At 38.0% G+C, this 13,331-nt stretch overlaps 1 protein-coding gene across 2 annotated transcripts in view; it reads right to left on the reverse strand.

Moving 5' to 3' along the window:
* The window catches only part of CUBN (cubilin), a 148,813-nt gene that overhangs the window by 18,295 nt on the left and 117,187 nt on the right, over positions 1-13,331 (reverse strand). For both annotated transcript variants that reach the window (XM_086466409.1, XM_086466410.1), the window contains 4 exons: positions 12,091-12,278; positions 9,678-9,834; positions 8,321-8,470; positions 983-1,183 (listed from right to left, as the gene is read on the reverse strand). In XM_086466409.1, coding sequence (XP_086322535.1) covers positions 983-1,183; positions 8,321-8,470; positions 9,678-9,834; positions 12,091-12,278 — 696 coding nt within the window. The remainder of the gene's footprint in view (positions 1-982; positions 1,184-8,320; positions 8,471-9,677; positions 9,835-12,090; positions 12,279-13,331) is intronic.

A 13,331-nucleotide genomic window follows, 5' to 3' on the forward strand; every position in this document is an offset into this window, starting at 1 on the left:
CTGACTCGAGTGAGTTATGAAGGTCTTTTCCATGAGTAACTGCACATTGTCATTTTTCAGTGCCATTCCCTCTGTCTTATCTGTATCAAGCCATTCATTTTATATAAAGAATTTAGCCTTATGCTTTTTGCTATGGCTTTGAACATAACAAATGCTTTAAGGGAAATACCGAAGTTAAGAACTCACACTTTTCTCTGCAGCTAGAGAAAAAAATCGAACTACTGCCTCTACAAGTGTAACCTAGAAAATACTAAAATTAGTTTTGAAAATAAAATTAATCTTTTGGGATATTTGTATTTGTGCACGTGTAAGTTCTAAACTCAGTTGGAAACTTATTTTTCCAACACGTATTTCCTCTTTAAAACAAAAGAGATCTCATGTGAATGAAAAAAAGCTTTGGTAAAAATATTTATTAAAAAATAAAAATATATCTAGATCCCAATTTTTATTTACATTAAGACATGGCACTGCAAGACAATCATCAAATGGAGGCATACAACTGGATCCATTTAAAGATCCTGTTCTGGTTCCCACGTTGTATAATGTATTTTGAGTATAACTGAGAATCAGACCGTTCTCCTGCATGTGGTAAAATCTTTTAAATGAACTCAGGTAAATAAACTGGTGATGTTTCTTCTTAAATATTGTAAAAAAAAAAAAAAACAAAAAACCCAACAACAAAACCTGCCAGAACAGGCTGCATTTTTATTCTACAGCAAAGGAAAAGTGTTTCTGTTCCTGACTTGGTCCCATGTAGTGTCTTGAAATGAGAACTGTGAGGTAACACATCAGTCAGTGATAATGCGCACCAAACAGTCCCATGTCCTGGTCCTAAGAGCTCTTCTGGGCAAGTGTGGAGGGAATATGAACCATCTACATCCATCTAAGGTATTCATAAAATGAAGTACAACATTTCCTGTACTGAACCATTGTCCAGCTGGAATATTTCCACCATCTAAAGCACAGGACAGTGGCCACTCACCAATTGCTCTGTATCTTGCCTGGAATCCAAAGCCTGCAATGTGGGAGTCGGTGTAGAAGTTGAGCAGCATAGGTCCAAAGACACTGACTGGGGCAGGGAGCTCATTACCACAGAGTGTGATGAGAGGATGTGGGGTAACCCTCGTCCCACCGAAGATGCTTACTCCATCATAAAGACAAATTCTGCTCAAGAGTGCTGGGGCTGCAAGGACATATAATGCAGAAGTGTTAGTGGCATATTTTCCACGTGGTTTACTGAGCTGCCAGTATATAGACCTCATACAGGATAAGAATTAGTTTTTACATTACTTTCCATTCCAGGATCTCGGGATCTCATTTGATTGCTAAGGAAGCAAATGTCCATTTTTAACATGCAGAAAAAACGAGGCAGAAGAAGGAAAAGAGACCTTGTATATAAGACATCAGACTGGTGTCATTCAACACATTGTATCATCTGGAAAAGGCTCCAGGCCCCTTGAGTTCATGGGAGTTCGTAGTTGAGTGAACACCATCTATGAGGAGATGAAAGGACCAAACAAAAGCAAGGATCTCCTCTGCAGATCGATGCAATGCACCTTTTGTTACAGGAGACCAACTACCTGGTATTTCTTTCCCCTAAAGTAGAAGTCAGCACGCAGTGCAGGGAATTATCAATCATTAAGAGTGAGAATTTGGGAAAAATGAAAAAACAGTCCATAAACTAACATGTTTCAGACCTGACTTCTTTCTCTCTGAATTCCTTCAAATTTTGCAGTACCTAAACCCAGATTCTTCAGCTTGAATCAGAAGACAGAAAAGTGTAAATTTAATCTTGCAGTTTGCCAGTGAAATGCTGTAACCCTGGCAGTCAGTGGAGTTTTGGAGATGACTAATCAATAGGAAAAAACCCAATTATTTTCAAGAGCAATCAATCTGGTTTAGGGGGCAAATTGGTGCAGACATTAGCTGAGTGAAAAGCTGCCCATTCAGAAGCACTAAGACAGACAGACATGGGGAATGTAGCAGTCTGCTATTTTTATCCCATTGGTTTTCAGTTTCTCATTTGCAGTTAGGTTTCTGGAGGAAAAAGCCACCCTCTCCGACTCCCTGCCTTACCTTCCTGACCTTCTAGCCACCTCACCATGTGCAACCAGATTCGACTGAGACAAGAGGTCTCAAATGTATTAAGTTCATATAAGTTTCATGAAGGTCAGTAGCTGAGTTAGAGCACCAGAGAAGAACAAGCTGTGCTTTCAGTGTGAGGGCTGGGAGTTCAGGCAGAGACCTCCGAGCACCCTGGGAGCTCAGAGCCGTATTACCACCTGCCTGCCCAGCTGGGAGCCATAAGTGCAGGGATAAGTTGGTGGTACCACCAAGGGATGTATGGTGGGAGCTAGAGAGGTTTGGTATCATCTGGGAGCAGAAGGGAGCCACATAGGTTATGCAAGAAAGCTGGCTTCATGCTGTCAGTGAAACGCACAGCACACATCTACTGAAAAATGACCTTCATTAGCTGTTACGATCATAGAACAACTTGATGTTTTCTTTGTCTTTTTCTTCATCTTTTACAAGCATAATGGAAGCTGGGCTGTCACATGTTTATTGACATTATTATGTTTAACAACCTGTCAGCAACAATAGGGCGGTTACTTAAACTTTAAAGGACTGATAGGGAATTATCTAAATTTAACAGGAGAGATGCTGAGCCTACTTTTGCAGTGGAGCGATTCCTGCAGATTGTCCAGTCAAAACAAGCTGCTTCCTAGTGTTGTAGGTAGCAGGATGACTCGTATTGAACAGGATGACAAATAGGAACAGAGTGATAATTCTGTTTCACAAGAACAATAGAGTGATCCCAGCAGTCAGACATATTTTAGATCCTCTCTGGAGTTTTAATTTTAAAATTCCTTCTCTCCCAATGAAGACAATGTATTCTAACATGCTTTAAAATTATGCCAATAGGGAAATACGGTGCTTGTCTGACTCTAATAAGAGTAACTAAGCTGAAAGCAACGAACACCATCAGATAGCTGATTACACTGTTAATAAAGTAATTAATTAAAAATAGTCTTCATGTCCTACCGTATGAGAGTACTTGATAATGTGATACGATTAAAAAATGTAATCAATTTTAAAATACAAATAACTGAAAAAAGAAAAAAAGAAATGGAGACAAGCGCAATTTAAGAACTGAGAAAGAAACTCAGGTCCTTTCCTGAAAAAACTTTGGAGGAAGGCATGAAGTGAAATGTGTATCTCCACAAAGTAAAGTTCCACAATACCTGTCATAAGTTATTTCGAACTGCTGCACTGGAAAGAATAAGATGGATGATGTAGGATTATGAGCAAAAGGCTTAATTTCTAGCTTTGAATCCTCATTGTTTGGGCCAATATAACTTATGACCCACGAATCCTGGCAGGGCTGAGGATTGTTTGATCTCTATCCTGTAACTCATTTTCTTGTTTACACTTTACCTTAATTTCTCACCATACTAAATGCATTATTCTGTAATTAACCCCCAGCCTCAGATTCCTCTATTCTATCTCCTCATGTCATACTTCCAGCCTCTACACATATTCAGCACATCATCAGCAATTCTTCTCTGTGGTTTATTTCCCCTAATTCTATCATTTTTTATCTTTTCTAGACCAACTTCTGTCTCTTGCACTACAATGGAACAGCTTTTATGAGTCTCCAGAGATCTTTTCTTAGCCAGATGTCAGACCCACATCCTCTTTGATCTGACAGGTGCTTTCCACATAGCTAGCACTGTTTTTCTTCATAAAACCTTGTCTACCAAGAGCTTTTGCTCATCCTTCTGGTATTACGGTATTCTCTCTTCCGATTCATCCATGAGGATTAAATGAGACATCTCCTCTCCTGTCTGTCTTTATCTCCACATTAGTTCTGTATAATCTCATTTGCAAGGACAGATGCAACTACTCTCTCTATGCTGATGACCCCTTAAGTCTACTTCCCTCCTCCAGGCCTCTTTCTGTTCAGGCTAAAATCTTATTTCTGTCTCTCAACAAAGCCATTCAATAGAAGACACCCCCCATCCCACCCCACCCCCCTGCCAAGTTTTCCCTTGCAATCTTCTTTCTTTGCAGCCTCATCATTTCGTCTGTCCTCATTAGGTCCATGTCTATGATTTGGATCTCTCTAGGTCTTCACATCCAGGCTAGATGTAAACATTGTAAGTGTTTCCAGGTGTTATCTTCAAGATAAACTCTTTCCTATCCTTCCACATAGCTGTGACGCTCTCCCAAGAAAAGGAGATTTTTCCAACATGGATACTGTACAGTTTGTTCCTCTAGCCTTGACAATTTTTTTCCAAATACTGCTGGAAAGATCAATTATTTGGCCTGACATTTTGAACATACCCCTCTTTCTTTGAATTGCTGTGTGTATTTGCTTTCAAGGCCTTTTATTATCTATCTGCACTCTATTTATCATCTCTTGGTACCTCTCAGCATTGATACACTGACTCCTGCCTCCAAAGTTCACATGAGAAGAGCTTCAGTTGTCTCCTTTCCATTTAGCTGAAATATCTGTCCAGTCTCATTATCCTCTTAAAATCATTTATTTGATATGATGCCTGCACAAAAGCCTTGACTGAATTTGGGCCCCTAACTATCTGATCACCAATAACAATGTCCTCTTTCCATCTCTGTCTACAGCCATAGATTCTGTTTCATTTTGTATTGAGACAGAACCTGTCTTTTTTTTTTTTTTAAAGTTTGTGAAACTTAAAACAACAAGGTTTTGTTCGCAGCTGTAGCCTCTGGTATAAACGGCAATACAATTAGTAATTACTAATGTAGAAGTATTACACAGATATATACTCCTGTGCAATATATTAACCAGCTCCATAGCACAAGATAATATTTTGAAAGCAAGGAATTAGAAGTCTTTCTTATATATGTACACATATATATATACACGCCAAATTTCAAAATAATCTATTGCAAAACTTGTCTATTTTCTGAATTGCCTAGTAACAACTGAAAAAGCAGGTAGAGAAGACTCCAAAACAAAGCTGTTATCCTATCCCTGATTGTAAAATTACAGCTGCACATTTAAAAAAAAAAAAAAAAGGAGAAATAAACAAGTTATTAAAACATTCTTTGAGTTGACATGATATCAACGCAATGTAGGTGCTTTGTATGGACAGAATATAAATACTACAGAATTCTAAAAGCAGATACTGCAGGAGGCCCATATCCATTTCCCCTAATTTTCCATGATTTGGAACTCAGACTTTATTGGATGTTATACTCTTACTTGAAGAGTATTACAGCAATTTAATAATACCCTACCACAGCTGTCCTAGAGGTGTATTTGTAGGGACATTCATCTGAATAAAGCTTATGAAAAAAAGATGGATGTGATTAATTATTTCTTAGGTAGTAAGTCTACTAAGATAGATAAGGTTTTTTCACTAATTCTGATATGTTAGGTTTGTATAAACCTTTGATCCAAGGAGAGAGGACAGATGGAAGATTACATTTATCACTGTCACAGAAGTGGGGCTGAGAAAACAAACATCCCTCCATTTATTTGGTTCTTTATAAAAATCACCAAACACAACACTGCAGGTGGTACTACAAAAAGCAGGTGACAACCTACGCAACCTCACGAAACACAAAAATCAGGACACGTTCTATAATCGTAACCAGTTTGGCACAGGAAGAGACATTCTTCAGACTGCAAGGAAATTACAGAAACTAAGCCAAACTCCATTCATGGGGTTAATCTTGCCTGTGTTTTGCTGCCTCAATCTTAATTTTCTTGTGTAAGCTATTGTCTGTGGCTTCCTGTAATAGTCAATGGGTAAAGAGAGTGAGGGAGGCCTTCAGAAGGCAATTCATTCCACCCGTACAACACATTTGGTTTTGAGGTTCAAGCACTTTTTCACTTCTCTATAGGAGGAGATAAATCTAGATGATAATCTAAATTAGATGTCTGTTTTCAGGGGCTCAAAGTCAGGTAAAACCAGTTTGTCTACCTACTGGGAAGTAGCCAATTTAGATTAAATTTTGATCACAAAATCAAAAAATGCAGTTTCCTCCAGTTCGTTCTTGCTCTGTTACTTGCTATATTTAGTGCTTAATAGATACTAAATATTTAGTACATGTATGTCATGTTCGTTTGGTTCCAGATACTGACATTGTATCACTGATGTGGGTTAACTGCCCACAGAGTCGTTCTTTATAATCAGAACAGGTATCTCGTCATAATTGGAAACATAACTACTTTACAGCAGAGACCTGTGAGTAACCCATGAAGTCATTCAGGTTTGTACCAATGTGTCACTGCACTATAGAAAATTACCTTCTGCCTTCTAATTTTCTGGAAAAGATATCTCAACAAGCTGAAGTCAATGAGACATGTATGCCTTACAGGCATGATTTTAGATACTTCATTTCATTGCTAAACAACCATGAAAAAAACAATTTGATTTCTTTTGAGAGGTCAAATATGCAGTAAATGATGTTAATTGGACATGTAGCTAAACTTAAAAAAACCAATGCAGAACATCTGTACTAGTATGGTTAAAATTTTAAAGGCCACACTCAGCAACAATCTAAGCAGGTGTAACGCTTCCTTGCATATGGAATAGCTAGAAATGTTTTTAACAGATACTGCCAAACATTGTCCTGCCTTTGCGAAAGAACTACGGAGTTCATGCTGGAATCCCTTAAGCACATGTGCTAAACACATTCAGTGGGACTGCTGAATAAGTTTTCACTTCTGCATGATAGTTTGCAAGATGATGGTTTCAATCTTCTTTCCAATTTAAACCCAGTCAATTTCTCTTTACTACAGGGTTGTATTTTGAGAAAAATATTAATCATCAACTATTGGAGAGTGTCATACTTCTTCTTTACAACCAGATGTCCTTTAGCTCATATTCAGTTTTTTCTTCCGTGTGACTAAGGACTTCTAGTTTGTGTAGCCTGAGGAAGTCTATAACAACAAAGGGGCAAACTACGCTGCAAGAAGTAGAATGTTTTTAGTATTTATTTAGATCTATGTTTATTATTATGTCTGTATCACTTACTCCTTTGCTTTAACCTTCTTGATGATAAAAGCTTGAATCCATTTATAAATTAACTGAATGCACAGATAGAATACAGATCAGTAATGTAATCAGAGGTGTCAAAATTGGCATATTGGCATAATCGGATTCAACTAATGTTTAGGGTGTCTCCTGAATAATAATAATGTCTTCTACATGAAGAAATGTAATTTCTGTGGTTTAAATTTAATTTTAAAAAAATCTTAATGTAGCAGTTTGTATTGGGGATGAAAAAAATGTTTCAGATAAAATCATAGTCAAATCAAATCTTTGTCTCAGACCTAAATTAAGTTTGGACCAGAATACTTCTGAATTCAAAACAGTTTGAAAACTTAAAAAGCAGAATAAAAGAAGCCTATTTTTGGACTTTATTGTTTGGTCTGAAGAAAAATTCAAGTTACACACCACAGCTTAGTAAGAAATTACTGAAAAAACTCTTTGTCTAGGTGAATTCAAGGGAACCAAATTAAGAGGGCGTAAAAATGTGTGATGCCACCCACATGGTTTGGACATTCTGATTCCTCTGTGTTATCATGACATCTTCACCCATAAAAATTTGATCCTATCAAAGTTGGGAAAGTTTTAGCATTCACACCAATTAGACCAGGATATTATACCTGTTATTTCTTGGCTAAATGCTGCCAAGTTGAAAATCTCAAGAGGAACTTTTGTTCATTGATATACAGAAGGTGACAACTTTTATACATTTTCAGTTACTGTAGTCTTTCACCTAGTTCTGCATTTATATGTTTGTACATCCTTGTAAGACACCCGAGTACATTTATACCCATTTTATTTGTTGATGAAACAGAAACACGGAAAAGAAAAAAACAGCTGGCCTAAGATCAAAAGAATTCTAAGACTCAATGGCAAAAAAAAAAAAAAAAAAAAAAAAAAAGGCAGGAAGAACAACCCAAATTGGCCACAGTCACTCTTACATTCCAAACACCTGGCAAATTCCCAACTTCATTGCTGCAAGTTGTTCAACAGGTATCTTATCTTAACTCTTCTGGAAGGCTTCAGTGACACAAAACTGAACCCTGGAAATTATCTCTGTAAATGTTTGTCTGTAGATGATTTTCAGAATGGACTGGAAGGCTTCAGTGACACAAAACTGAACCCTGGAAACTATCTCTGTAAATGTTTGTCTATAGATGATTTTCAGAATGGACCAGCAAATTAAACCTTCAACCATTTTCCGCGATAGAAGACTTGTATGTTTTCAAGGAAGAAGTTACCCTTCATAGTACACACTGGAATGATGAAGAACCAGTTACCTTCCAAGTGGAAAGTCTCAAACTCCAGGATCACCAGTGACTGTGGTCCTTGATCTATGATGTAACTGCAGTTCAAGTTGTTATCGTACTGACGAGGGTAGTTAGGAGACACAATACGACCTGCAGGGCTGGTGAAATTTACTCCACATCCTGCAAACGTAAATAAGACACAGTTACAGTCCAGGGGGTAACAACATTCCGTTTTGCAGTGAGAAAACGAATAATGTATGCGAGGACCTCATCTCTCCTTCAGGGGCTGGTCAAAAACCCAGGGAGTTTTTGATTAAAGGCATGGAAAGGCTCACCCAAGAAATGCGATTTGAGCTGCATGAAATGCAAATACAACAAAACAAAGCAAAGGCCAGAGCAGGTGGCAAGGAGTCATGTCTTCTCCTGAGAGCAGTTTATGTGAAGGTGTCTACATTTAACCTGTATCTGGCGCTAAACTATAGCAGTTTTTCTATCACCCAGTAACCCCTTACCAGCCAAGAAGGGGAATCAAAAAAAAGGAGAGGAGACCCACGGGTTGAAATGAAAACAGATTTAATGAAACAGCAAAACCAACATTAATAGTAATGCTAATACAAAGTATACAAAGTTATACTCAGCCCAATGAATGAACGTACAGCTGTCACAATGAACAGGAGAGCGATCCTCAAGAGGAGAATGATGAGCAAGCCCCTCCAGGAATGGCAACCCTAAAGAGGAGGAGAAGCCCAAAGAGAAAGAACCGCCACCCCCCTGCAAACTTCCCCTTTTGTACCGAGCATGAGGTTTATGGTACGGGACACGCCTGTGAGCCAGCCTGGGTCAGCTGCTCTGGCCTTTGTCCCTCCTGGCTTAAGCACCTGGCTGGCTTGAAACTGCTAATGGCCTGCCCGCCAGGGATGGCCTAGGGTTCTATCACAGCAAAACCAGGACAGAAGGGCATATGCTACACCGTGCGCTGGAGAAATTACCACAGTTTCAGCATGTGCCTTGAAAAGAACAGAGATAAAAATTCTGAAGGAGGAGCAGATCCATTTTCCTTTTCAAGAAGATTATAGCTTTAGCTTCCAAGCAGTTTAACTACAGAGAAAAAATTCTTAAAATTTAAAGCCTATTCATTTCTTTTCAGCACACTGAAAAGGCAAAGACAGCTAAGAATCACCACAAAGTTATAGCTGCATGGAAGGTCTTTGGCAAGTCCAACATGGAGCACACAGTAGCTCCATTGCATTCAGTAAGGAAACTCTTGGTTTCAAAAGCTGGCAGATGTTTCAACACCTTCTTGGACTGAAGTCTGAATTGCCACACGTAGATCGAACTAATCCAAAATGGACTAATAGAGCAGCCATCTGGCTTTAATATTACTTACTGCTTGTGAAAGATGCAGAGAAACCTGGCCCGGGAGCATCCTGAGACTGAAATACTGTAGTTATCACATTGTTTGGAGCAACAACAGGATCAGGAGCTGAACTTCCACATCCTGTGGTTAACAAAGCTGCTTCTTCTTCATCATTTCCTCTCCACACCTGACAAGCCCAGATTGGAAATGGTTTAGTGCTTTCAAAGCCCATGTAGTTTGTGGGAACCCACCAGGAATTGCATATGCAATCGTTCCTTCCATAGACTTAGGGCAGGATTCATCTCACACTGAATCTTAGAGATCTAAATTGGAGCTAATCACTCTGTTCACTCTACAGTCAGTGGAGACAGAAAGACTTCTCCAAGGAGTGAAACACAGTGAACAACTTAGGTTGCCAGGGACCTCTGAAGGGCATCTGGAGGTCATTTGCTCTAACCCCTGCTGGTAGCAGAGCCAACATAGATCAAGTCCAGGGAACAAGAGAAAAACATTTTGTGCACATCATTACCTACCTCCATTTTGTCTCTGCTAACTTATCTCCATACATGCTATGAATATGTGTATCTGTGTATACAACAAATTATTAAATGCAATCCTTATATTATTCATAAGTCAATAAAAACCAAAGCTGTCATGCTAGAGTAATATAGAGGCATCAAACTGGAAGGTCTGGATCCTTAAGATCTAGTCTTGCTAATCAAAAATTATTCCTATTTTTTTTATATTGCATTTACTTCTTCAATGACAAGTAACAAATCATGTAGAGAGTTACGAAAATGATATAATGCACAAAAATACAATAAAGAAAAAGACACATTTTTTTTTTAATATTCCTTCAACTGCACCAATAGCCAATTTAAGTTCAGTCAAAACATGCATTCAAGAAGCACATGCAGATTTAGGTAGGTATTTAAAGTGCAACCCTCTTCAGGTAATTACTTAAACACATACTTGAGGCTCACAGTTTAAGCACTGAATTTCAACACACATACAAAATGAAACATAGGCATAAATGTTTGGTGTTTCTGAGTGCTTAAATAATTTCCCGAATCGGGATATTTATTACCAAGGATTTAAAATGTCTGCTTTAAGAAAAAAGAAAAAATATTTACTCTGATGATTTTTTTTTTTTGGTGGATGTGTTTGAACAGTTTTTTTAATGGTACTTCATACCAAAAATATATTAAAACCAAATCATATTTTATTTTTAAAAGAATGTCGTTGAAAGGGTTAGCCAAGGGTTAGTCTGTAAGTGTAGGCGTGTGAATCACCTCATTCTTCTGGCCAGGTGTTTGAGGCAATGGGTGCTCAAAGTATTAATATAAGCAGTCTATGGCCTGGCCAAGATTTTGCAAAGTCACTATTGATTTTAGATTTATCTTTTTTGGCTGCTCAGCTTGGAATGAATGGAAGAAATCTACACCTGTTCCATACTTTTCCATACCCAGACACCTTCATACATCTCAAAGTGGACATTCAGAAACAGAGGTGGACATCACTAAAAATTTAAGATTTCTCTCTATGGAGAAAATCTCCATTTGACATAGTTTTGACTGTGTCGTTCAGGACAGTTTAGAAATTTGAAATTAAAGCACTTTTACTGGGTGGCAATAAGACTTTTGTATTAATGAATTTTATTGTAACATATTACATCAATTAATCAGTGAAGCACGCTATGAAAAGACAAACCTAATAATATTTTTTCCCACAGCTTTAAAAAATGAATGCAACTTTGTAAGTTAGTAGGTATAGATGGGATGTACAGCTGCTCAAGTCTTCTACATGTTGTCAGACTATGTTGCCCTTTATTTCAAGTAGGAGTTGTACTGCTGTGGAGAAAATGAGCACAAAAGCACTGAATACATGCCAAATGTCTGAGGAAAAAATGGCGCTGAAAAATTCAAAGCATGTCCATTCCATTCTGTTGCTTTGAAAACAAGTGGCTCTTGACAACCTATGAAAGAATGCTATCTTTGTTTTTTGAGATTAAAAAAAGAAAAATTAGTGCAACTTGGACAATTTATACAGTTATAAAGAAGTTTGTAGAACTATAGTGTCACATTCCTGTTTTTTTACTCACTCGAGTAATTGAAAAGATCTTTTCATTACACTGTATTTTCTCATTATTTCCTTGTTCTGAAGTCATATGTACTTTTTTCATATTTTTAATTTTTGTTGCAGCATGTAGGGTGATGGGACTCTGCTGGAGGTGGAACCTCAAGAACAGATAAAAATTAAAAATGTACTCAAGACTGTTCTCAAGACATAGAGAAAATTGACTATATTGTTACAAGGACTTCAGTTTATATTTCCTGAATTTTGTGCCTTGACAATCCTAACCGTAGCAATTGCAGAACAGCATTCTGGAATCATGACTTCTTAAAGCACTGCTCTGCTGATCTAATGCCAATAATTAATTTACCTTCACATAACTGCTCTGGCAGCTTCCATTGCTATCTGGAATCTGGAAGTTACTGTGGAAGTTCATCTCCAAGTGTTTGCTTTCATGCGTAATGATGGTCCATGTGCACCTGATGTTCATGGGAAAGTTTCGAGGCCAATGAGGAGACTTGATCATACCGTTATCTGAATGAATGATTCCACCACATCCTGGAAAAAATAGCAACAGGTGGGAGAAATGTTCAAATATTTCCTGTTGGTCTCAGCTTTGAATGACTGCTTGCTTCTGTGGCTGCGAGAATGAGAGGGGAAAGCCCTGACATCCATTCAAACTTTATTTACCTGTCTTTTAATTAATTTTCCTTCTCCCACCCCTGCAGCAGGTTCCTTCCCATGCCCCACAACATGCACATCATGACTGACAGCCATTCAGAAAAGCACCCTAGGAAAAAAACCCTCAATCTACTGCTGAATCCTTTTCTTCCTCACTCTGCAACATGTGAATATTGCAGTTCCACATGTGAATCTACATAAGCTACATCCGTTTACCCAGGGCAAAATGGTGACTTCTCTTCCAGCCCAGACATCCCTGTGGATCTCAGTGGGATTATGGAGAGGGCTGAAAAACATGCCTTTAAAAATTGTTAACAGATTCGTTTATAAGGGGGAATAGCTGGTCATGGCTCTGTGGCAGCTCATGTTCTTATACATAATAAGTTTAGTTAATTTGAAACGTACTTGCAAATACCATGCCAAGAATAATTTACTAGGTCTATGTGTACAGTACTAGAAACTCATTGTTATTTCAGAGACAATGTAGTAAAAGGATGAATAAAGAACAAAAAAAAAAGGTTTATAACGTTCTACTGGTTTTCCTCTTAATTAAAAAATATATATTAGCTTTAAAAGGAATATTTTATTTTTCACTCCTGTATGCTAGAAATGACAATTATGTTTAGAAGGATATGAGGCCAAATTTTGCTCGTACACAGAGAATGTAAACCCAGAGATTCTCAGTGGACAAATGGGAAGGAAGCTGAGGAAAGGAAACCAAGTATATAAAAGAAACCTTCTTTCATAGAGGAATACTGACTATGCACATTGCATGTGTATGCTAATGCCTACTACATCGTTGAAGAGTGGCCTTCCTTGCACATGAAATCCCAGTGACAACAGGGAACTGCCAAAAACCTGCTTGACAGTGTATATTCACGCAAGCACAGACTATTGATATGTTTAAGACACGCCATCAGCTGACTGTGT

Source organism: Leptosomus discolor, chromosome 6 (assembly GCF_034619465.1).
Source record: "Leptosomus discolor isolate bLepDis1 chromosome 6, bLepDis1.hap2, whole genome shotgun sequence".
In the NCBI taxonomy this organism is placed as follows: Eukaryota; Metazoa; Chordata; class Aves; order Leptosomiformes; family Leptosomidae; genus Leptosomus; species Leptosomus discolor.